This window comes from Crotalus tigris, unplaced genomic scaffold, assembly GCF_016545835.1.
Source record: "Crotalus tigris isolate CLP2741 ecotype Arizona unplaced genomic scaffold, ASM1654583v1 scf7180000017987.690289119674:8195010, whole genome shotgun sequence".
NCBI classification, from domain to species: Eukaryota; Metazoa; Chordata; class Lepidosauria; order Squamata; family Viperidae; genus Crotalus; species Crotalus tigris.
In genome coordinates this window covers 1,537,649-1,564,946 of record NW_024096758.1, presented here as the reverse complement: position 1 = coordinate 1,564,946, position 27,298 = coordinate 1,537,649, and the positions used below count along the sequence as shown (strand labels likewise).

The window sequence follows — 27,298 nt, the reverse complement described above, 5'->3', positions numbered from 1 at the left end:
GAATTGCTTTGGATGACAGTTTTAGGCACCTAAAGAAATATAGTATATAATATAGGCCAGTGATGGCAAACCTTTTAGAGACCGAGTGCCCAAACTGCAACCCAAAACCCACTTATTTATTGTCAGGTGCCAGGTGGGCATGGCCCACTGGGTGGATGTGGCTGTGGTGGTCATGGCAGATTGGGTGGGTGTGGCCAAGGTGGGCATGATCACCTCAATGTTGCTCGTGGGGAGGGATGCCTGTGGGGGACGGGCAGGGTTGGGGGAGATCCAGGGGGTCTCTAGCAGGTGGGCAGGAAGCTCGTGGGGTGGTGGGCAGGAGCCTCATGCTGCGGGGTGAGGCGAGACAAGGCGAGGCAGGGTGGGGGTGCCATTGTCACAGGGCAAGGTGAGGCAGGGGCCAGGGCGGCTGCTGCCTGACACCATTAGCCCCCGCACACAGAGGCCAGTGAGCGCATGGGTGCTGGAATATATCTGGCCATGTGGGACCTCAGCAAGTTAGCGGGCAGCTGGTTGAAGAGGGATGGTTGCCATCTCCAGGGCATGGCGTGCTTGCCCACAGAGAGGGCTCTGAGTGCCGCCTCTGGCACACGTGCTATAGGTTTGCCACCACTGATATAGGCTAACATCTTCCTGACCAAACCATTCAAGTTGACTTTGAGATGAAAAATGAAATCAGGGAGCTTTTCAACATATAAAGGAGTTTTATTCTGTGAATTGCTATATATTGGATAAATGTATGATTTACTTATAATTTAAACCACTGAAAGATTTCAGGAGCATATCTGATTAATTGATTAGGTGTCATCACATTGGTGTTGATTATTAATGTCTGCTCAAATTTTGTCCATAATGATCTATGCTCATTCAGGTTTTTCAATAACAGAGTTGTAAGGGACCTTGGAGATCTTCTAGTCCAACCCCCTGCTCAAGCAGGAGACCTTATATCATTCCAGACAAGTGGATATCCAGTCTCTTTTTAAAAACCTTCAGTGATGGAGCACTCACAACTTCTGAAGGCAAGCTGTTCCACTGGTTTATTTTTCTCATTGTTCGGAAATTTCTCTTTAGTTCTAGGTTGCTTCACTCCTTAATTAGTTACCATCCATTGCTTCTTGTCCTGCCTTCTGGTGCTTTGGTAAATAGATTGACCCTCTCGTCTTTATGGCAGCCCCTCAAATATTGGAACACTGCTATCCCTAGTACTTCTTTTCACTGCACTAGACATACCCAATTCCTGCAACCGTTCTTCGTATGTTTCTGTTTCCAGGCCTTAATCATTTTAAGATGATTAAGCTCTTCTTTGCACTTTTTTTCAAAGTCACATCTTTTTCGTAATGTGGTAACCAAAATTGGATGAAGTATTCCAGGTGTGGTCCTACTAAGGCTTTATAAAACTACTAATGTTTCACATGATTTTGATTCTATACCTCTGTTTATACAACCAAGGATTGTATTAGCTTTTTTGGCAGCTGCTGCATACTGCTGGGTCATGTTTAAGTGATTATCCACTAGGACACCAAAGTCTTTCTCACAATTACTGTTTTGAGCCAGGTTTCACCTAATCTGTACTTATACCTTTAGTTTTCCCTACCTAGGTGTAAAACCTTGCTTTTCTCCATATTGAATTTCATGTTGTTGGATAGGGCCCATTGTTTCAAGACTATTAACTTGGGGTGTTGGCTATTCCTGCCAGCTTAGTGTCATCTAAGTTGCTCATTTTCCAACAAAAATATCTAACTTATCCAAGGCCAGGTCCTGCCTTAATGGACAAGAAAATGTGAAAATAGAAGGCTACTTTTTATAAAGAGAATCTAGCAGGATTTTAAAAAATCACTATCTACATGACTATTCTTAGCAGACTGATGAAATACAAACTATTATTACATAGCAATGATCAAGGATATAGATGGCAAAAATTCTGGAACTTGGACAATGAGGAGGATAATAAAGAGCCAAACCTTCTATTGTCAGACTCTAAGAACTAAGAGAAAGCGATCTCTCTATTACTGCTCTGGACAGTAGACAGTAGACTCTGAACTGGACTAGAAGAATTCTCCATCCAGTCATTTTGAAAACTGTCATCTGAAAGTGAAGACCAGAGGCTAGGCTGCCAAGAAATACTTAGTTGAATTAAGGCTCTCTGGGAAAAACCTGCTGAAGGAAACCTGGCCTGATCAGATCCTGTAATGCTGAGATAGTATCAAAAGCTGCTGGGCATAACAAAGCCTACAGGAGTAGCACTGATCCATAAAGATACCATGACTCAATTCTGACAGATTTTAGCTAGAAGAACATCTGTGATATTTGTCTTTGGTTTATCTTCTGATTTCCACCTCATTTACTCCATCAGAAACTCCTGCCTCAGTAATCTTATTTTTATGTAATGAGATTAGCTTGATGGATATATACAGATTTATACAGGAAATAATCCAGGAAATAAGCTGTTGCTTGCAAGACCAGGATGATGATAACATTTTTAGTGTTATAACTATTTGAAAGCATTTCAGCTTTTCTGTGCTTGAGTGCATTCCAATTGTATGGACCTCATACAACTGTTAGGGTTCTCAATAATGGCCATTATGAAGATGTTTCCAAATGAGGTAATAATGGATGGTATTTAAAGAGAATTAGGTGGAGATTTAGAGGATAAAGCTATAAATGAGGACTAGTCAGCATGACTATATATTACCTTTAGTATCAGAGGTAGCATAGCTTACAAAACCAATATGTAGAGGAACTGTACTACAGACAGTCCTAGTTTAATGACTGCATTGATTAGTGACCCTTTACAGTTATGAAAGTTATGAAGAAATAACTTTACAAACTGTAAATCAAAGGAAAGCTGAAGTAAAATCATGGGTACAGCTACAGTTGCACTTTGTGATCGTTTTGCTTAACAACTAAGTTGCTGTCCCTAATTGTGGTTGTTAAATTAGGACTACCTGTACTGAATTTGTGTGGTTGACTTCTGGTAGGGAACATCATTTCTCCCACTACAATCACATAATATCCATCTGGATGCTTGGCAATCTGTTCACTCTTACAACCAATTGTAAAGTGCCCTGTAATTGTGTCATCACCATTTGCAATCTTCTTTACCAGTATCCCCATAGCAAGAACTATGTTTATCTTTATATTTGGGGCTTGAGGATTTACAAAGTGTTTTAATCCAATTTCTTATTATTTTGCCTCAAAACAATAAAAAACATTGACAAAATTGGTAGAAAAATCTCTTACTTTATCCGTATCACCCTTTATGAATACATCTTTTAAATAACTGGTAAAATACTGGACTTCCACCTGTGTGTATAAATAAAAATAATTACTAATACTGTGTCCTACTAAACTCTGCTAAATTGAATGAATTAATACTGAGCAAACGTGAATTGGGCTGTCAGATTTAAGACCAAAGGAATTCTATTAAAATGACTATATTAATATTTGAAAAATGGTTACCCCTCTCAATCGATCTACTTTGAAAATGTTCTGACTGAATTATCAGCGAGATCCTGTTACAAATTCTTGAAATGCAATACAAAATTGGATTGATCCTCATCTTATGCTACAAGGCAATTCATGTGTTCTTAATATTTGAATGACAGGGTGCTCAATTGATTTGCACTCATTTTTATTATGATTTATTCATAGTCTCTTGTTAATCATATTCAAGCATTACAACTGCATCACAGCAGCTTAGACATTAATTTGCTTGTCATAGAAGGAATGTGATGGGTTTTTTTAAAAGTCTTTGGCTATGACAGCCAAATCATAAAAAGATAATGCTATTAAAAAAGCTTTGTTATCCAACCATTATACAGCTGGACAACTTTATAAATATAATAAAATAAATAAAAATAAAATAAATTCTGACCCCTTCACCACCACCCCGTCTAAGTAAGTCTTAATGCCTATAGGATTTTATTTTATTTATTTATTTATGAGACTTATATACCGCTTTAAGTGCAAGCACTCTCTAAGCGGTGTACACCAGTAAGCAATGTATATATATATTTACATTGCCCCCAACAGTCTGGGTCCTCATTTTACCTACCCCAGAAGGATGGAAGGCTAAGTCAACCTTGAGCCGGTGAGATTTGAACCGCTGACCTGCTGAACACAGTCAGCTAAAGTGGCCTGCAGTACTGCACTCTATATTGTAGAGGCATAATATTTATTTTTTTCTTCAATTGTGTCCGATTCTTGGAGTTAGCAAGAACAAGTTCCTGCAGTTTTGTGGCAAGATTTGAAAAATGCTTTGTCATTGCCTCCTTCCAATGGTTGAAAGACCAGCCCAAGGTCACCCAACTGGCTTTGTGCCTATGGAGAGCTTAAAATTCACAGTCTTCTGATTTCTAGCCTAATGCCTTGATCACTGCGCCAAACTAATTCTTGTGTTAAATGTATATAGCCAAACAAACTGAGTACATTTTGCAAATAAAGTTTGGACATTTTGATGCTTGTTGGTAGCTTTTGTCATATAAAACAAAGGTAAAAGTTGTCATTTAAACATGGTATATTGCTCTTCATTTGATTTTTCTGGATGTACATGGTTCTAAAATCCAATGAACTCCAGATTTGCAAGAACAATAATTAATGCCATTTGATACAATTACGTAATAGAAGCCAGAGCCTTAGTGTTCTCATATTTAGAAATTTTCCTTAACACTTAGCCTATACGGAACAAACATGCTGGATTTCTTGCATTAAAAATGGTTTTGAAATTTCTTTCAAAGCAGAAAAAGAAGGTGGTATCATTATGGTTATTTTAGTTTCAATGCTATAAGGAACGTTGCCCACATTAGAAGACCCTGAAAGAGGAGAATAAGTTAGCTGAATCACAATCCTCAGCCTGAAAGTATAACCAGTAAAAGTATTTTAGTTTACTGAACCTCTATTACTCACTAGTGTGCTTGGAAGGCAGTTGATTATGTACTTGCTATAATGTAGTTGTTCTTCTCCCTCAAACACTTACCTTATTTTAAGAGGTCTTCACTGTCAGGTATTTAGCAGTGTTTTTCTTGGCCTGTCTGAACAAAGGCAGCCCTGCCAGGAAGAATAATTTTCATAAGATTGTAAACAAGTACTCATAATAATATTGGAGGAAGTTCTCCAAAAACATAACCCGTTCAACCAACCCTGTTTTGGAATGTACTCAGAGGAAGCCAACCGGTTACATCCACATTACCAGATGAGTCTGTTTACAGAGGAATCCTGACACTGAGTTTCCACAGCAACCATCAAGGGTAATGTAACATTTTTTTACCTCTCTTAAATGATTTTATTACTGCAAATAAATAAATAGAGTTTATTTGCATGCAATGTATGTTTCTCACAGGTTCAAATTCAAACTCTAAACTGTAAGGTTTTGGCTGGTTAAACAATGCACTGCAACGGTGAGATGGCCGAAAGGTATGTGTGAATGTCCTGTCATAACAACTTATGATAATATGGTAACATCTCATCAATGGTCAGTTGACTCCTGTGGCTTCCAAATTTTTGTTAAATGCCAAAGGAAAATACCATGAAAACAACTTTTGGCTATTTCAGAGTGGGCATATGTGGGCAGCCATGGAGGATTCGAAATGATAAAAAAAAACATTGCTACAAAAATTAGAAAGCTTCCAGTGTCATTCTCTTCTATGCTAACAATACAATAAACTTAAAAAACACTATCATTACCTTTCAGGGTAGTAAGAAAAGGAGAAGAAATGCAATATGAACTTTTCAAAGGATGTAATTTTGAAATCATAGGTTTGAGTCCATCCATTCTCCATCCATTAGTAAGCACATTGTTTATCAGATTTATCTTTAAATCAAGAGCATATCCTTATCATAGGACAAGGAAAAGTATGCACTTATGCTATTAAAACTAAATGCACAACTCAAATGTTAGGATTGTTCTGGAGGGATCCCCCTATCAGAAGTGGCTAGAGCAGAGGTAGGCAACCTTGGCTCTTTTATGACTCATGGACTTCAACTCCCAGAATTCCTGAGCCAGCATGGCTCAGCTTGGAATCTCTCCCTTTCCCCTCAGCATGGCTGGCTCAGGAATTCTGGGAGCTGAAGTCCACAAGTCATAAAAGAGCCAAGGTTGCCTACCCCTCGGCTAGACAAAGACTCTTTTACTAACTTTCAAAATAGCTTTTACAAGGCCCAAATATTGCAGTCGCTTAAATGCACATATTTGCTGACAAATTTATCACTTATTGTAGTTAAACATTTTAAATTGTAGAAAATTGGTCATCACTTTATATTTATAATCATATTTGGCACAATACAGGAATAATCCTAATAGTTCTTTCATCCCCAAATAAATTATTCCTTTTACCTCACAGGACTCTTTTCTTACCTTTCCCTCCCTCCTTTGAATTATTGCCTCACTTCATCAGCAGTGACCAGAAATCTCACTTATAAAATGCTTTTATTTTTTTCATAATTTAGCTGAACCAACACAAAACTGTAAAGCAACAAAAAACTTGAAACATTTTAAGTTTTGTTCAGTATTTACTAAATAAGGCTACTATACTCTCTCCAAAAAAGGAAAAGAAAAAGAAAAAATAACAGTGAAGGATCTGGCACTCCAATTCTTATTATACAGGTGAAGTATCTACCATCATTTATTGCATGACATTTTAAATCAGATATTGATCATTTGTAGTGTACTCAGTTCATAATATTTTTCAAGTGGCTGGGCTTTAAATGCTACCTGCTACCTGGACACTGATCAGAACTTTTACAATGAATTAAGACCATCCTCACCTATGTTTTATTCATAGACACTGTCACCTATAGCTCATGATTTCCTCAACTTGTGCAATAAAATAATATTGAAAATTGGGAGAGGTCTTGATTAAATGAACTATTTTCCCCCATACCTCTTATCTATGATTGTTTGAACAATCCCTATACATTTTTCTTTAGTAGCATAGAACTAGCATAATACTAAAAGTTAATTGGAGTATTTAGGTAGTATACTACAGTGGACATTGAGAATAAGTTTAATATTGACAAATATTTTGAGGGGAAGAAGTAAGCCCATTTCTTGACCTAATCATATCACTATGAGCCAGACTTATAGACAAAGAAGATACTCTATTTGAAGGTATCAATGCTTTTCCTTTTTTCCCTTTTTAAAATACCACTTTCCTTTAACTTTTTTCCTACCATAATGTTGAATAAGGGAGTTTTCAAAAATGTGATGTAAAAAAAAACAAACCCGTCTTGATTAAGGAGCAAGCTGACCTTTACACTAAATTAGGAAGGGGGGGTGGCATGGTGGGGGAGCGAGAGAGAAAGAATGCAACTCAGTATGGAAAATAATGACTATTCAACTATTTTACACTGTTTTACTGGCATTTAAAAGACTATCATTCCCTTCCCAGGGGAAAAAGGAAAAAGAAGAGGAAAGAAAGAAAACAAAAAGAAAAGAAAGAAAAGAAAAGAAAGAGAAAGAAAAAGAGAAAAAAGAAAGGAAGCCTTTCAACAGTGTAATGGTTGAATGCATTTATGTAATATAAACACCATTATTCTTTGCTTTTCTACAGATTCCTCTCTAGTCATGCTTTACATCCAGAATGTCCCAATGGAAGAAAGCAAACTACATCAGTCACTTCAGAGACAACTGAAGTAATAAAAACAACAACTCAACTCTGAACCTTTTTGTCATGACCGTCCACGTTAATTGTTAAATAGGATTTTCTACAAATATACAACATATAAAAACTGTTAAATATATAACTTTAGGCTTTCCAAAATACATTTAATGATCTCTTTCAAACAAGTGTTACCTCCCCCCCCGTCCCCCTGGATTTGCTTTCTGGCGCTAAATGTATCGGGTGAGACATAGGCCACAGATGACCAAACATGCTCTTTGCAAATACTGTATTATCCAACTTTTAACGATCAAAGAATGGAACCATAGAAGAGGCATGTTGAACTGGTTAAACTTAGAATGATTTTTGTACGATACGTCAATCTAAGCACAGAGTAAAATGGTGCGTAGACAGTTTGTCTTGTTTTGAATCAAAAGTTCTGTTTTCTTCTTTCAGATTGGTCATAATCTCTCCATGTTTCCTTGCGATTTTTAGGGTACTTTTTTTCAAGAGTAGCTCCAGCTTCTTCTGCAGTGTCCCATAAAGGCTTTTGCTGGAAAGTAACATTTCATCACAGAGTGAACTGATTTTGTACAGGGTGGTCTTCATACTGTTGAATCTAAATAATCTTGTTAACAGTAACATCGTGTCCACTTTAAAATAGATTTTGCTCTTTGGTCTATTGTATATACTGAAACATAAGAAAATAAAAGCAATTCAGGCAGTCTAGGGCACAAGAAAAAATGTCTTCTATACCTTAGCGTCCTTCTGTAGACAAAACTGTCTTTTCTAAGGCTGATTGGGATGAGTACTCTTCATTTTAGTTGACTTTTCAGATTATTGTAACCACAGATCAAGTCCAGCAGTGGAACATAACTCAGATGCAATATTAACCGTGGACCTGTGGTTATGATTGTTGTATTGCTAACACCCAAGCCTTTCTTTTAGATCTTGATTCCTTAGTCCAACTTTCTTTAATAGGGTAGAACAGACTTTTAGCTCATAATGTAGAATTATGCTTTCTTCAATGAAATACAGAGAAATAGACAGTTGAACTGATGATATAAAATGGATGATGATCCACAGCAGTGAAACTTGATTAGGGAACGTAGCTCACACCGAGCCTAAAAACTCCTACAAGATTTCTTCATTGCTGCATTTGTCAGGAGACCTGTAATTCAATAAGAACAACCGGGTCAATATCTTAATTTTAATTTTTATGAATAAATTAAACACTTACTGATTCTATCCTTATAACTTTTATTACAGCTTTACCTTCTCTGACATAAAACAGGTTTTAAGAAAATAATAGTATGGTTTAAAAAGAAAATCACATATATTTTATAGATTGCATAGGGATATTGTAAAATGTAGAACTCTTTGATTCATGTTACAATAGAAAAGTACCCAGATTTATATCAGATATTTTTACTTCTTTTCAAAATGCAAGTTTATGGTTCTCATTATTAAATAGGTTAATTTAATCAATGCTGCCCTCTAGTGATATTGCTACTAAACAGATAGCCACTATCAATATTGCTATATTGATATACATTGATATATAGAAAAAAGTAATGAAGAAAAAAGTAGCCATAAACCTCTAAGCTAAACTAAAATGCAAGAACAATATTTTCTAAAGAGAGATAAAAAGGGAAAAACTGGGTGATAATAGCAAAATAATAACACACACACACAAATATGATTTAAATATTTTAAAAGTCAAAGAAATGAAGATTTGGGGAAAAAATGAAAGTTTAGGTATGTCATGAAAACCTATGTTGTAAATATTAAACCAAAGGAAGAAAAAGAAATTACTAGGAAGGACGATGAAGAGCAATATTTATTTTACTCAATATTAATTGTAAAGTAAATGAAAAGAACATCCTCCTCCAACAGCTGTATATGAGTATATGCACATGTTTTCTATTATGAGGCATAAGGTTTATTTGAGAGTTCTCTCCTTTTCTAGAAAAATATATATCCAGAACTCTTGAAAACAGCCCTTTCCTTCTCACACTAATAGTCAGATTCCAAACCACTTGGCCTCAGACAGGCTGAAAGCCAAAACAAAAACAAAAAAATCCTGTTGCGATTTGCGATAATTCTCTATTTTATGTGTAGACATTTTGCAAGCAAATATCAAATGTAGTCCCCTGTTGCCTAGTGATCTTTTCCTATCTATTTCTCTAAACTTTTCATAGTATAACATTAGCCCATATGAAGGGGCTATTAGGCTATGAAATAAATATTATGAAAAAAGATAGTTCAAACCATTTTTAGTTTCAAAATTTTTATGGAAAAATAACATTTTTATTATGATGGTAGCAATTTCATAATATTTATTGTGTCTCTTCCAAATATGACATAACATTTGAGACATGCTTGGATATTTCTTGTTTATATATTCAGAAAAAAAATCAGGATTTTTTTTAACTTGCTTGTAGAAAAACATGTTAATAATCAAATAATAATTCTACTAAAGAACCAATAACTATTTAAAAAAATCATATTATAAATTCTAAAAATCATTATATTATATAGTATTCCACCAGCAATAATTAATGTATTGCTCAATAGACACAGACTACATAAAACCTACTACAATCAATATACGAAAAAATAGTGGCGACAATATGCCTTAATGATCTTAAAGTGGAAATCAACATAGAACGAGGTGTATGATAAGGCAATACAATATCACCCATCCTTTCCTCAGCCTGTCTTAAAGAAGTATTTCACAAACTAGACTGGGCAAAAGATGGAATAAAAATAATGACACCTATTTAAATCATTAAATTTGCAGACGATGTTGTTCTCTTTTCACAAGACCCAGAAGACCTACAAAGACACATACAAGAGCTGCACAAAACAGGAGAACCATTTGGCTTAAAAATAAATCTGAAAAAGAGCCATGTTATGTTTAATAAATTTACCAAAGAAAGAAAAAAATATCTGGAGAAGAATTAGACATAGTAGACCACTACATATACCTTGGCCAACCGATTTCTGATAAATTGAAAGACAAAAAGGATAACCACAAAAAGTGGAAAGAGGGACACATAACTAAGGCATATCAGCAGATAGCCAGAATCTGCGAGGAAGAACTCAGAAAAGCAAAGTCTCAGAATGAACAAAGACTTGCAACAAAAGTAAAAGATAATAAAATAGGTTTATTTTAACATGTACATAACAACAAAAAAGTCAAGGAAACAGTTGGTCCGCTAAAGAGAGAAAATTGCAAGGAAGTAACAGGCAGTAGAGAAAAAGCAGAGCTGCTTAATTCATTCTTTGCATCAGTCTTTATGTAAAAAACAAACAAAACAAAAAACAAAAATAAAAACCTAGCAAATATATAACTATAAAAGAAGGCTACAAATAAAAATTTAAAAAGCAAAAAAATGGTAAGAGAATACCTGTCTGATCTTGATGAATATAAATCATCCACCTTAGAAGGAAGGATTCTGAAGGAACCAGCAGATGTTACCTCAGAATCACAGTACCATATCTTTAAAAAATCCTGGAGCACTGGGGAGCTACCAGAGGATTGGAAAAGAGTTGATGTGGTTCCCATCTTCAAAAAAAAAGGGGGGGGACAGACCCAGGAAACTACAGACCAATCAGCCTAACATAATACCTGAGAAGATATTGAAAAAAGTAATAAAAAACAGATCTGTGAACTTCTAGAAACAAATAAAGTTATAAATAGCAAGGGTTTGTTAAAAACAGATCATGCCAAACCAATCTTATTTTATTCTTTGTCAAACTAACTAAATTAGTAGAACAGCAAAATGCTGTGGACATAATATACTTAGACTTCAGCAAGGCACTCAACAAAGTAGACCACCACCTATTTCTTCTAAACTAGAAAAATGTGAGATAGACAGCATCACCACCAGATGGATTTGTAACTGGCTGACAAACCATAGTCAATGAGTAGTCCTTAATAGTACTACATCTACAAGGAAGGAAGGAAGGAAGGAAGGAAGGAAGGAAGGAAGGAAGGAAGGAAGGAAGGAAGGAAGGAAGGAAGGGGTGGGGTGCCACAAGGTTCCATCTTAGGCCCAGTACTCTTCAATATCTTGATAAATGTCTTAGATGAGGGAATAGAAGAAAAACTCGTCAAATTTGCAGAAGAAACTAAGCTGGCAGGAATAACCAACACCCCAAGCTAATACAATCCTTAGTTGTATAAACAGTGGCATAGAATCAAAATCATGTGAAGTATTAGTACCACTTTATAAAGCATAGTAAGACCACACCTGGAATACTGCACCCAGTTTTGGTCACCACATAACAAAAAAGATGTTGTGACTTTGGAAAAAGTGCAAAGAAGAGCAACTAAGATGATTAAGGGCCTGGAGACAAAAACATATGAAGAATGTTTGCAGGAATTGGGTTTAGCCAGACTAGAGAAAAGGAGGACTAGGGGTGACATGATAGCAGTATTGCAGTATTTGAGAGATTGCCACAATGAAGAGGTCAACTTATTTTCCAAAGCACTGGAAGGAAAAACAAACAAACAAACAAACAAAAAAAAAAACAGATGGAAACTAATCAAGGAGAGAAGCAACCTGGATTTAAGGAGAAACTTCCTAACAGTAAGAACAATTAACCAGTGGAACAGCTTGCCTTCAGGAGTTGTAGGTGGACAGACTGGACAGACCTATCTGAAGTGGTATAGGATTTCCGGCTTAAGCTGGGAGTTGGACTAGAAGATCTCCAAGGTCCCTTCCAGCTCTTTTCTGATTGACTGATTTCGATGGAAGATGATATAGTAAAGGAAATTGAATGGCGTGTTAAATGTGGTTGGCAGGCTTTCAACAAGCTAAGCATAATCTTCAAGAACCATCTTGTCCTATGCCTGGAGAAAAAAGTTTTCAGTTAGTTTGTGCTACCTGATCTAACATATGCTGGTGAAACATGGACACTAAAGCTCACAATAGATACAAAAGCTAAGAGTGGTGAAAAGAGCCATGGAAAAATACATACTTGGCATTACAAGACAAGATAGAAAAACCTTCACATGTATTAGAGAACAAAACAAAGTATATAATATCATCAAGAGAGTAAAAGAATTGAAATGGAAATGGGCTGGTCACATAGCAAGCTGATGGCAGGTGGACCAAGGCAGTCGTAGAATGGTTCCCACTTGATAAAAATTGTCCACGAAACAGACCTATAACAAGATGGATTGATGATATCAGCAAGTATTGTGGGAGCAATTGGCAAAGGAAAGCTCAGGACCGTATTGGTTGGAAACACGCGAAAGAAGCCTTCATCCTACAGTGTATAGACAGTGGCTAAAATGATGGTGATGGTGATGATTTTTAAATTTAAAAAATGTGAAAGTAAAATAATGCTATAATGTAATTTAAATAAATGGACAATTATAAGAGTTGTAGCTAGAGCTCAATATATTGTTGATGAAGAACTTTTAGTTGTTGTGAACTATCACAATGTTCAACACCCCTTCTTTTCATTTTATAGGAATAATATCCATGAATAATTATCACATATTTTATGAAATTTGTTTATTTAGAAAGACTATTTTTGTATCAAATAGTACTTTTTTTTTCATCCTAGTGCTTTGCTGAGAGGCATTTTCCACTTTTTTGGAAATTTGCCACAGGAATCGGTCAATCTGTCTATTGCCCATGCCTGATGTCGTGGGCTGGGATGAGAGGGACTGAAAGTACCCAGTTGGCTTTCATGTCTAAGGCAGGAATAAAATCACAGGCTCCTGCTTACCAGCATTTGCCTTAACCACTGGACTATGGGTGTCAAACTCGATCATGTCACATAACATATTGTGATGTATCGTGTTTTTTGCCTTTGTGGAGCTGGGGTGGGGTGGTCTGAACATGATGCATCCATTTTTTTCTCTACATTCTTCCTAAAAATTGTACTTTAAATGTGGAATTGACAAAGCACTATCAAACTTCAATATATATATATATATATATATATATATATATATATATATATATATATATGTCTTTGTTTGGGTTTTCTCCCGCGTAAAATTGGAAGTGTCTTGGCGACGTTTCGACGAAGTCGCCAAGACACTTCCAATTTTATGTGGGAGAAAACCCGAACAACCAAAGACCTACATACAAACACCGGCAAAAACCTCAGAAAACAAATATAGATAGATAGAGAGAGAGAGAGAGAGAGAGAGAGAGAGAGAGAGTAGGTCTTTGGTTATTCGGGTTTTCTCCCGCATAAAATTGGAAGTGTCTTGGCGACGTTTCGACGAAGTCCCATTCGTCATCTTCAGGCTGGTGTTTTCAGCTTCGTGCTTCGAAGAGCAATGTGTGGTCTTAGCTGTTTCTTCCTTTTAACTGCCAGTGGAGGTATGAACTGATTGGGTGGGAGCTTGGCTGTGTTCTGATTGGGTGGAGGTGTGTTCTGATTGGTTAGGGGTTTGGCTGTTGGTTCGTCTTTTGGACCATCTTCCCTGGTCCAACACCTTAAAGCCATAGGACATGAAATTGACTTTAAAAATACCAGAACTATCGCCAAAACTGAGCATTTTAATAACAGAATAATCAGAGAAGCCATCGAGATAAAAAAATGCCCACACAGCATGAACAAACAAGATGATACCTCCCACCTACCAGCCATTTGGAAACCCCCCCCCCTTATTGACAAATGACTCCCTAACACAAAGAATGACACCAGACCCACACTCACTAAAACCACACAGAATGTCATCACCACATCCACGCAAAAAGCAAACCCAAAGCCACACCGATGATGAGGCACGACCACAAACCAGAAGCCAGACCACAGCTGCATCATTAGCCACTTTAAACCCCTCCAATCCATACATGAAGCAAACTGACAACCATCATGAAGATGAGGCATGACCACGAACGCGAAGCCAAAAAATAGCAAGGCAGCCCACCATCTTAAACTCCCCCTGCAACTCAGACTAACCTGAGCACAACAAAGCCCCCACCCAAACAGAACACTCCCCCATCCAATCAGAGCACAGCCAAACCCCTAACCAATCAGAACACAGCCAAGCTCCCACCCAATCAGTTCATACCTCCACTGGCAGTTAAAAGGAAGAAACAGCTAGGACCACACATTGCTCCTCGAAGTACGAAGCTGAAAACACCAGCCTGAAGATGACAAATGGGACTTTGTCGAAACAAGATACTTCCAATTTTATGCAGGAGAAAACCCGAATAACCAAAGACCTACATACAAACACCCGCGAAAACCTCAGTATATATATATATACACATATTCATTTAATATTTGATGTAAATAATTTTTATTTTTATTTGCTTATCCAATGGCCTGACATATTTATATTTTTACTTAAGAATAAAGAGAATCGTATTTGAGTGATTAACAATATTGTTTCAAAGAAAAAATTAATATGCACAAAGATCTATAATAGATTCCAACATCTAAAAGAGAGCACTGATCCTACAAAACAATGCTTAAAGAAAGACATTTGTTTTTCTATTACTAACTTATTTCTGTGTTCCGTGCTTTCGTGGTGAAAGGATTAGTCGGTGACGTTATCATTGTTTGAGGGACGCCCAGTTGGGGGATCTCTTTCATGTCTACGTTAATGAACCCATTGAAATTAAAATTCATGTTACATATTTTCAAACTGCTAGATTGGCAGGAGCTGAGTGAATGACAGGAGCTCAACCCAACACACAGTGGCACTTGAGTTTCGAACACAGTCTTGCAAATTGTCAATCCAGCATCCTAACTGTGTGAGCCATCACACTCCTATTTGTTTTCTATAATATGACAAATTAGCAGATATACAAAAAGTGGATGTTAGAAACTCTCACCACCGGACTCTGTATTTTTTGAATTTGCAAAATATTTGAATTATCTTATAACCTTAGGTTGAAATATAAAAGGAAACATGCCTTTTTTGTTCTTTTTCCCTAAATAAGTTTCACAAATTAAAATGGTTGAACAATGGTTGAAACCTAAGAAAGAAGAGTGGGGGAATATTCAGCCTTTAGCTGGATTTCTCTTTAATAAGATGGATGTGAACATAATTTTTTTGCAAAAAATGTTAGGGCATGGAGTTTTGGATAAAGATACACAGAAGGACTTTGAGCCAGTTTCAAATCAAAGAGATATTTTCATGGCTGGAGACCTAACAAAGTGGATTTCAACTGTGGTCCGAAGTTCAAATCTGCGTATTTGTACAATATCAGGTCTCTGACTAAAAGGGAAAGTGACAAACTCCTTTGTTCTATGAAGATTGAAGGAGACTGAATGGTAACCATTTCTACTTGGATTTTGATTGGAAGATAAACTTATTCTGGAAATTGAATCTATTATATTTAATAAACAATAACAAGAGATAGCAATAAGAAACAAATTTGTATATTTGAACCAGGATGAACTATTTATAACTTTTGTGATGATTTGAGATAGATAAGATGCCATGGTAAACTTTCTACAAGTGGATTACAATAACAGTTTGTTAACAGAGAGATTTGAAACTTTAATTTTGTTTTGTTTTAGTATTATTATTCTTCCTGTTAACTACTTTGTTACTAATATAACACTTAGAAGATAGGTCAATAATTTGCAAATAGATTTAGTAGTTTAAAATTTTTGGGAGGGCCTGTTACTCAAGAGTTGAGTCTGTTGTAGTAATATATTAATCAGTATTAAATTAAAGGGGATAATATTTGTATATATATATAAATTTTGATGTAATTTGCAGCACTTTCTTTTTTTTCTAATATAGTACTCAACTTTGTATGAAAAAGTCAAATGATTTTATGCTTGTAACGTCCATATCCTAACTGATGATTAATACCTAGAATATTTTTCTCTATTCTTATTTCTAATATTGCAGGTTATCTAAACAATAGCATGTCAATAATGTTAATTAGTACTGTACTGTACTGTTAATTAGTACTGTACTGTATGGAACAATATATTAAAATTTACAACAATATAATGAAAAGAAAAAAGCATAGTTTTTAAAACCAGCATTGTACAAATAGATTTTTGAGCCACTGTGGATGGCAATGCTATTGTTCTAACTTGTTATAAACTTTTTTATTTAAATCAAAGTCTATAATTGAAATATTTTCCCAAGGGTTGCTAGAACATCTGTAGGTGGTTTTAAAGTGTTTCTTTTGCAGAGTATAATTTGAAGTAAATCATATCACAGGTTATTGTTATACAACAATCCTGGTTTGGCTGCGAAGGTCACTAATTAATCACACAATTGCACAGAATGATTCAGAACAAAACTACTTCATTGTTTTTAATTATCGATGTCTCTCCCTTTTCCCTCTTATTGCCTGGACAACCAATAGTTGCGGCTGGCAGTCAATTATCTCTCTATTTCTCTCAACAAGACACAGATTCCAGACAGTCTATAGCTGTGATTCTAATGAGTAGTCATTTGGGACTTAAAAGAGAGAAGTGAATTTGGAAGCTGAGGAGGATAGTAGTAATGTGAATTTACTTACATAAATACACATTTATATATTTCTATACTGCTGTGTAGGATGGCTTACATAGAATTAGCGCTGACAGCTACTTCTTTTTAATGGAAGACCAATCACCACCAAAACTACTAAGATAGTTGAAATTCACTTTGAAGTTAATTAAGCCCATAGTTTGTATTCTGATCCTTGCCTGTTTTAATAGCGGGTATATTGTTAACCTTAGTGGGTCATAACTTTGCATGTAGATGAAATGTAATGAACTGGAAAAACAAAAGAGCTTGAAGACAGAAACCAGGACAATGAAGGGGCAATGTCATTACTCAAATCAAGTGAGATGTACTACCTGTCACTGTAATGTTTCTGAATTGATAAGCAGATGCAAAAAATCAAAAAGAGCCCATTAAGATTAAATTTGTCATCATTTGAAAAGTTTACTTCTCAAGAAATAAGGGTATAGAGAAAGCTTTGATTCTCTGACCGAAGACCATAGCTGTGTTTGCTAGTGATTGAAGTGCATATTTTAAGTCAGGGGTGTCAAACTGCCAGCCCACAGGCCGGTTTCATCATATTGAAGCCGTGTCCACCTCATTGCTGGCAATGCAAAAAGAATCATGATACGTCACAACATGTCATGTTACATGGCGAGTTTGATACCCGTGTTTTAAATGTTTTATTTTTCTCTGGAGTAGGATAACATTTCGGTATCTCAAAAGCTAGAATGTCAACATACTTATCACCTCTCTTCTCAAAAGTTTGGAAAGGTAGAGAGAAAAGCTCCAAATGTGTTGAGATTGCACTTACCAGAACTTCAAACAGTTACAACACTTTTGGGGGAGATTAGATGGTCAAGGCTACTCTTCAACCACACTTACACTGGAGGTGGTTAAACCATATTATGCTCAGTCTATGGAAGAAAGAAACTTTCACCCAATTTTTGACTATTTAGTAGTGTGATTTGCGAAGCAAGATCTGTGTTTCTTGGAAGGGCAAAAATTTAGTGAATTACTGAATTTAAAAGGCACTAATCAATAAGCTAGACATATTTCTGAATTCCTATTTTGAATACTACTCAGGGACTGTTTTTTTCTGCTCAATAATCTCAGTGAAATGATATAAAAATGATAATGGGTTTCATGTTTCACACTGTTGAAGACTTTTAGCAATTAACACAATCTCTCTGTCTCTGACATTATGGCATAGGGGATCAACTGAAGCCCTTGGTATTGGACTAGCCACTACTGAATTAAATAACTTCAGTGTGAAAAATTAATTGCTATCCCAATGACACAAGTAGTTTAGAATTCGAACATCTTCATCCACTTAACAATAATATTTTTTCTTGAGGAAAAGAAAATCTCAGAATATTCTACAGACAAATACTATGAATGAATAAAGTGTGCCACTATGTTTGCAAATAAGATTTAGAAATAGAAAGAAATTATCACATCTAATATTGTCATCCAATGATAAAAGACCTGTTATTCTTATTCTGTCAGAAAAGTAATCTTGGATTTATCTTTCTGTGATAAACAGATACCTACTTGTCTTTTAAAAAGCTTTTATACCACAGCTCTTTGAGCCTGTAAGATACTTAAGAATCAATCTACAAAAATAATAAATGCAAAATAAAACTAAGCATACAGTACTTACAAAATATCAACAATTATTATAAAGATATACTTCTCATAACACAAAACAAAGTGATCTTAGCTTCTAGAGACAAGTGCACTTAAAAAAGGACAACAACTGTGTTAAAGCTCCTTGGGAATGATAATGAAACAGCCAATATGATCCTGCGTCTATTTAAATATATGGCATAATCTACAAAGCTTAGGTCATCACTTATCAAAAAGGATTCAGTAAAGCCAAAGAAGATGCTGAAATAGACAAAAAAAAAAGATCAAACAGCTGAAATAAATCCATATTTTAAAGAGTTACATTTGGAATGTTTACCTTAGGCAGAAAAAAATCCCCAATCCAACAGCGGCAAACTTGAAGATATAAATAATAAGCATGGTATGGGGGAATACAGGAGACAAAGTGCTCTTGCCATTACACTGTGAGAATTCAGGATCATTTAGAGAGGATGAATAATGAAACAGATGAAAATAATATCTAGTATTATCATTATTACCAGGGATTGCAGCACATGGTATGAGTGCAATAAAGGCTTACTGCTTCACAATCCTAGTGAAAATATTATGTGAAAACTTTGATTGATGAAAGCAGTCATGGGAGACTAAAGGGCCATTTGAAGAAAAATCACATTGTAAGGTTCTGTAACTGGGACTAGAAAAACAAACAAAACTGTTTAGCCTAACTAAGGCTATCTCGCTTCTGTAATCAGCATTTGCATCAGGGACAAATTTCATGTAAGCATGGGAAACACATACATGGATGTACTGAGGCGGGAATAAGGGAGTGTACAGGAATGATTGATGTTTACTGTTTTCCTTATATGGTAATAACTCTATTGTCCACTGTTGATTGGCTAACAAAGTTTATAAAGCAATGCCACCTTTCTTTCTGAATGCAATTGCTGCCAGCATTTCAGATTGTGTTCCACCCAGCTACTTCACTCCATCAAATAAAGTACTGTTCCTTTAAGAAGCCTCTGCTTGAATCCCCTAAATAACTTTTCTAGTGTCTGAGGTTCAATTAAGGACCAGTGATCTTACAAAGTCATGCAGAAAATCGCAACTTGGAACGTAAGAGCAGTAAATGGAAGCTATAGCTAGAACAGGGGTCTTCAAACTTGGCTCTTTTATGACTTGTGGACCAACTCCCAGAATTCCCACACTGGCTGAGGAATTCTGGGAGTTGAAGTCAACAAGTCATAAAAGAGCCAAGTTTGAAGATCCCTGAACTAGAAAGTCTTTGGTTGATTAACTAGTTGCAGCTTCATCTGTGGCTGCTTTTAAAGATTTCTCAAAAGCTGAAGCTGGAATATAATGCAATGGTCTTGGTCTTCCCTTAGTAGAAGCATATTTCAGCTCTGCACTGGCTAATAAGTATTTTTGATCCATACACACAATTATTTTTTAAGCAGTTTTTCACTATTGCTCTTATTAATTTATTCTTAATAATTAGCAAACAGCATGTTGTCCAGGTTCATGTATTTAAAAAAAACAATGAATAATAATTATCATAAACAATATGTTAATAAATCATTTCATAGTCTTCTTACTAGTATATATTCAATGTTACATATCACATTCCTTTCTCTCTAACTCATTTTTCTAGCCATTGATAAAAATTATCCCATGTTCTAAAATACACTGAATCTTCTTTCTCTTTTATCTTTAAAGTCAGTCTATCCATTTCTGCACACTCTAAAATTTTCTTAATTAGTTCTTCAGTTGGTAAATTTTCAGTTTTCCAATATTGGGCAAATACAATTCTTGCTGCAGTTAGTACAAATAAAATTAAATATATACAGTCTTTCTCATAATTAGCTCCTATTATTCCTAACAAAAATAATTCTGGCTTAAAGTCTATTTGTTTTTTAGTCATTTTCTCCAACCATAAGTGTATTTTTGACCAAAATCTTTTAGCTTTAGGGCATGTCCACCAGATATGGCAATAGGTACCTGGCTTTTGTTTGCATTTCCAACACTTGTTTGAAGTATTTTTAAACATTTTTGCTAATCTCACTGATGTTAAATGCCATCTGTAAAACATTTTATATAAAATTTTGTTATATGCCATTGCTTTTGTTAATTTAGCATTTCTTTCCCATAACCTTTGCCAGTTTTCTAATTCTATATTATGTCCAAAGTTCTTTGCCCATGTCATTATTGTTTCTTTTACTTGTTCCTCTGTAAGGAAAGCTCTTTAAGGTTAACAAATATTTATAGAGTTTCTTAATCAGTTTTTCGTCTGCTTTTGCCAGTATCTGGTCGAATTCTGTCTATTCTTTATAGGATCCCATTGTTTTAGCATCTTTTTCATATCTCATTTGGATTTGCAAATATGGCCACCATGATAGATCAATACCTAGTTCTTGTAAATTTCCCTTCCAAACTGCAACTCTCATATAAAATTAGAAATCCTAGTTTCTGGAGTTATTTTAGAACATAAATAAATGAACAATTACCACCATGCATACAAGTATAGAGATTTCATTTGTTCCTTTGAAATCTTGGCAGGTGCTTTATTCTAATTTTAGCCAGAATTTAAGTGTAAAGACAGCAAGACATAAATTGGATGATGCTGGGAAAAATATTTAAGTTTGATCCTTCTTCTTATATGTCTCTTATGACCTTAACATAAGACTAATTAAACAAATTATATTTAGCTCTATAGTTACCTATAGTCAGCATATGTGGGACTGATCGGGGTAGATTGCAAGGGTGACTCCAAGATATAATTTTATCATATTTTATCTATATTTTAAATTACTGTACTCTATTTTAATTTCATTTTAGACTGTATTTTACTCCAATTTCATTTTAAGTCATATTTTACTCTAATTCCATTTTAAACTGTATTTTATCAAATTTCATTTTAAATTGCCTTTATCAAACTTTAGTAATAATTTGTTGCTGGAACTTTGCACTTTGATATGGCCCAAGGGCTAATCAATAAATATTAATAAAGATTTATTATTATAGTCAGCAGGTAACTATATGTTTCATTATGTACCTTTATATATTGGAGATAGCAATAAATACAAAGGAATGTTAAATGTATGAATTGGACATGGTCTCTAGTTCTTTCATACTGGTTAAATATCCTTAATATTGTTAATATGATTTAGGAAATTAATCAGACTTACAATTATTATATTTATTGGACGGGAACACTGGTCTGTGAAGTGTGGTATATTTACTCATGACGCAAAAAAAATCAGTGGTTGCTAAGTAGTAAGAAACTTTTCATAATCAAAACATTTTCTGGCATCTAGTCTAATTTAGTCTTAGATTTGGCTATTTGAATTATTATATCCATATTTTATGGAAAATATTTACTCTTAAGGTAAAGATAAACCCACAACTTTACTTATATTTGATGTAAAACAGGGGTCTTCAAACTTGGCCCTTTTATGACTTGAGGACTTCAACTCCCAGAATTCCTCAGCCAGCATGCCTGGCTAAGGAATTCTGGGAGTTGAAGTCCTCAAGTCATAACAGAATTTTGTGTCAGAAGAAAATGAATAACATAATTTTTATACTGTATTAAGTTTATGAAATAATACTGGAAAACTGAAGTTGATTTTCTTCAAAACAATGTAAATAATATAACTTTTAAAAGATTCTTATATATAATATGTATACTTCTAAAGCAGGGGTCTTCAGACTTGGCCCTTTTATGACTTGTGGGCTTCAATGCCCAGAATTCCTCAGCCAGACATGCTGGCTGAGGAATTCTGGGAGTTGAAGTCCACGAGTCATAAAAGGGCCACATTTGAAGTACCCTGTTCTAAAGTTTGAATAAAGTATGTCTATGAAGATCCTCAGTCACCAAGGTAGAATTGCCTGGACTTCTTTTCTAATTGGTTTGAAACAAGAAAAAAAAAATTTTTGTGTAAAGTATTTATAAGATTTATGCCATGAATTAGGGAATTCAATATGTACAGAATAGTACAGAAGGCAATTAGTCAGATGTTTTAGTACACAATAAACAAAGTGAAATGCCAACAGTTTTCAGGCAACCAGTTTCTTGTAAATCCAGGATGACAAGGAGAGTTGTACTCCTTTTCATTTAAGTTCTGCTGTATATCATCCACAAATGCAACTACTGTGGCTTTTGTTCCACATCCAGACCTGAATCCAGAATCATTAATGATGGAATAATCCTGAGTTGAGATGATTTCCTGGATCAATAACAAGTCTACTTGGCTGGGATTAAATATTAGACTTGTTTAGATCCTGGAAGTTATTGGGCTAAGATCCAAACTGTATTGTTTTCCAAAATAAATAGGAGGAAGAAGGAATATTATATATGCTCATTGTCTTAAGTTACTTACAAAAAAATAATAAAAGGTAAAAAAATGTAAAAGAAAAAATAATATCTGGTTTTTCTAAGATCATCGTTAACAATAGTATAATGTGCGATTATCACTTATCTATTCATTCCTATTTTCAAATGCACCAGTAACAAGCTAAATGAATCCAATCCATAGTTGCTGATTATATATATTAATAATTATGAAATATTCATAATTTTCACTTTCCTGAATCTACTGAACAACATCCCTCCACAAGAACATACCACTTTAATTTTTATCTGTTGCATCCTTCCTTTTTTTTGTTACACACACAAACACACACACAGTAATTATTTCACTTTTTCTAATTTCACTGAATACCACTTATTTTTTTCTCACACTCTAAATTTCAATATTCCACATGCCATAATCATTAAAATAGGTAGTGAGTTCCAACTGATATTGACTTCCATCATTCCCCATGGCTTTGGTCAAATATAATTTTACGTAATATTTTTTATTAATAGAGAAAAGATATAAACTACAATCTTAGTTATACTTGAGCCATGTGTAGCATTCAATAACAGTGAAATAGTGCCTTTAGAATATTTTGATTGGAAAAAGACAAGCATAACCAAACTCTGTTTTGGTTCTAAGAGTACTCAAATTATTCTATGCTGGATCAGTTCTCTAATACCTAACAGATACACCAACAGCTAAGCGGTATACCCAATATACTGACACAGGCAGATTACTCTCCCCAAATCTGAATATTTAGGTTTTTTTTCATGTTATTTAGATGGTATCTTTTACTCACTCTCTTTCCAGCCCTTTCCATTATTTGGAGAAGGGAGAAGAAATCCAGTCACAAAAGCCAAAGCACTCAAATGACAAATATTATATATGTACACCTGTAGTGTACTTCTTTCATCTGTTCAAAGTGGCCTATATATGTTTTTTTTTAAAAAAAAAAATCTGTTCAAGATAGGATTAATATTTGGAAGGGAGAAAAATCCTGAGTTATTTTTTCACTGTACAGTTTTTAATCACAAATGTTTTCATCCATATATTTTCATTCTTACACCTGACGTCTAAGAGACCTTTCAAAGAACATAACAGTAAATTAAAATTTGGTAATCAGCTGTTTCTATTAGACATTCACAAGTTCTAAAAATTATTGAAAGCCAAGTCAAATATTACTGAAAGATGTAATCTATATATGCAAAGAACTGACAGATAATTATAAAATTGGTCTACTTTTGACTGAATTCATTTGTGTGTCATTTAGATTTAACTGAATTCATTATCCATTTTACTTTAAGGATATAAATATTAACTATTCTCCTTGCAGGAAATAAGTAATTTCATTTATCATGTCTTCTATTTTAACAAATAATTCATTTTGCTTTCACTTATCAGGATATGAGAACAGTAAAAGATTCATCTGAGAGTAGAGTGATTCTAAATATGTTATCCAATGGATGTTCAAAAAAGTATTTGAGAAATTTAAAAGATGGGTTTTGAACTTAAGATACAATCCTATTTAAAGCAACAATAAATTTTAACATTCTGAAAGACAATCAAGAATGGTTTCAAAAGCTACACAATTTTTTAAAGTAATGAACTTTAACACTACCATGAATACATTGAGGAAAATAAGAATAAATATTAAAAGCAAGATTTAACAATAAACTTCAAACAATCTGTTGCAATGAAAACTGTTATATAGAACACATAAAGGGACATATATATTAAGTAAATTTGAAGTTATTCAAGTTTTGTGAAAAATGTATTTTTTCCTATTAATTTCTTCTCAAATTCAAAGATGCATTGGTAGCTCTAAATCCTGTAACCTTAGAAAATCATTTTTTTCTGCTACTAAAAGAATATATTTAAAAATTAATTTTAAGTATTCTTTTTCAAGTACTTCCAGCTCAGTAAGTTTACAAGAAATATCTTGCATTCCAATGAGAAACTGTAGTATTTGCAGTTATTATCATTAGAACAAAAATTAGAAAAAAAAGAGTTAGTTCTTATATGGAAACATCCTAATCTGAATGAATAATGTGGCTGCTTTGATGGCCACTCTATATAAGTGTTAATGTACAATCCATCTTTATATCATAAAAATTAGAAAATAAAGCCATATGTTTCTGTATAGTTTAAATGCAAAGGATTAAAACATTTAAATAACCTAAAAGCCACTTGTGAATCCATATATCAATCTTTGTTTTTTTAGTTTAATTTGGTGCATTTTAATCTCCATTACAAACAAATCTTTTTATCATATTATCTCTGTATTGTTCTTATCATATTTTCGTTGTTAGACACTTCACTATTAATAATGTGTCTTTTTTTTAAAAAAATGTAACAAAGAAGCATGAGCAAAATGCTAACCAAAGTTAAAAAAAAATAGGAAATGTGATTTGATTCACATTTAGAACAAAACTTTCTATCCAAACCTTTTGCTATGGCTGCGATTTAATGGAAAAAAATTCAAAATAGCTCAAACAAAGCTTGACATGTGTTTTTGCCATATGCGTTTTGAGAGCCAGTTTGGTAAACTGGTTAAGGTGCTGGCCTAGAAATCAGGAGACTATGAGTTCTAGTCGCACCTTAGGCATGAAAGCTGACTGGGTGACTTTGGGCCAAGCACTCTCTCTTGGCTAAACTTACCTAACAGAGTTGCTGTTGTGGGGAAAATAGGAAGAGGAAGGAGTATTATGTATATTCACTGTCTTGAGTGACTTCTAAGGTAATAAAAGTGGGATACAAATAAAATCAAATCGATCAATCAACAAAAACCAGAATAGTAATTTTTCAACCAACCCAGAATAGTAAAGTAGGAATGGAATTAATTAATATATACTTATGCAGCTGGAAGCTGTTGGTTGAGCCCAACATCCATATAAATGCTGAAAGCCAATAGCCAGCTAGCAGTTGCTAATGAATCTTTCTCCTCCCAGCCAAAGGCTAAAATGCTGTAAGATACTGAAGCTCCTACAACAGTTCAGGATGGCAGTGACTGATACTTAGCTGAAAATACAGAAATGCTAGCAGCAACAAAATCAGTCAGACCTAAGGTGGCTAAAGGGTTGACTAACAAATGGCTATAATTTTGGCTGAAATTTTCTGCACAATCCACAGAAAAGAGAGCAGCCAAAGATGTTTAACAGAGGCTGTTACTTTACACACAGTTTAAACCTACCTGTAAAGTTAAGTCCTGGTTCAGAGACACAAATCTCAACATTCAAAAATAGTCCATTTCCAGTCGATGGTTCCAGGTCATCAAACAGCAGCATAAAGATGGATTTTCAGATAGTAAATTTGAATACGGGTTGTCCCAAGGAGTCAGTTACAAAAACCAGCTCATCTATTTAGCCCTGATTACTAGCTTGACTTTTTCTTTTTTGACTTTTTCTGGGCTCAAAGATCACCTCAGATGGGGACTGCAGCCAAGAAATTAAAAGATGCTTGCTCCTGGGGAGGAAAGCTATGGCAAATCTAGACAGCATACTAAAAAGCAGAGACATCACCCTGCCAACAAAAGTGCGTATAGTCCAGGCCATGGTTTTCCCAATTGCAATGTATGGCTATGAAAGTTGGACCATAAGAAAGGCTAAGCGCCAAAGAATTGAGGCCTTTGAACTATGGTGCTGGAGAAGACTCCTGCGCGTCCCTTGGACTGCAAGGCGTTCAAACCGGTCAGTCCTAGAATAGATCAACCCGACTGCTCTTTAGAAGGCCAGATCCTGAAGTTGAAACTCAAATACTTTGGCCACCTAATGAGAAGGAAGGACTCACTGGAGAAGGGCCTAATGCTGGGAAAGATTGAGGGCAATAGAAGAAGGGGACGACAGAGAATGAGATGGCTGGATGGAGTCACTGAAGCAGTAGGTGTGAACTTAAATGGACTCCAGAAGATAGTAGAGGACAGGAAGACCTGGAGGAACGTTGTCCATGGGGTCGCGATGGGTCGGACGCGACTTCGCAATTAACAACAACAACAACTAGCTTGACTAATTGGTTAAGCTATGCTATTTCCCTTCAGGTAGAAAGCTTGATTTCCTTTGTTCTTCTCCTCTTAATTTGCAATATATTGCTGGACTTGGGAGCTTAACTAGCTCAGCTGACTAGAGCCAGCTTTTGAAAACATCAGAATGAAACATTTAGGAAAAAGAAGACTATAACCATCTATCACTTACTTCTATATCCCAAAGATGTTTTTCCAAAAAGCAACTTGTCTGTATTGCCTTTTTCTTTTTTTTTCCTTGAAAACATTTCATTTCTCATCCAAGAAGCTTCTTCAATTCTGATGA

General features: G+C 34.9%; 1 protein-coding gene across 4 annotated transcripts in view; it reads right to left on the bottom strand.

The window, feature by feature from the left end:
• Positions 1 to 6,035: 6,035 nt before the first annotated feature.
• The window catches only part of TAFA5 (TAFA chemokine like family member 5), a 331,427-nt gene continuing 310,164 nt past the window's right edge, over positions 6,036 to 27,298 (bottom strand). For 3 of the 4 annotated variants that reach the window (XM_039345918.1, XM_039345922.1, XM_039345921.1), the window contains one exon: positions 6,036 to 8,766. In XM_039345918.1, coding sequence (XP_039201852.1) covers positions 8,730 to 8,766 — 37 coding nt within the window. In that variant the 3' untranslated portion in view covers positions 6,036 to 8,729. Of the gene's footprint in view, positions 8,767 to 12,252; positions 12,457 to 27,298 lie in introns of those variants that run through there. The other variant, XM_039345919.1, reaches the window with a different exon arrangement.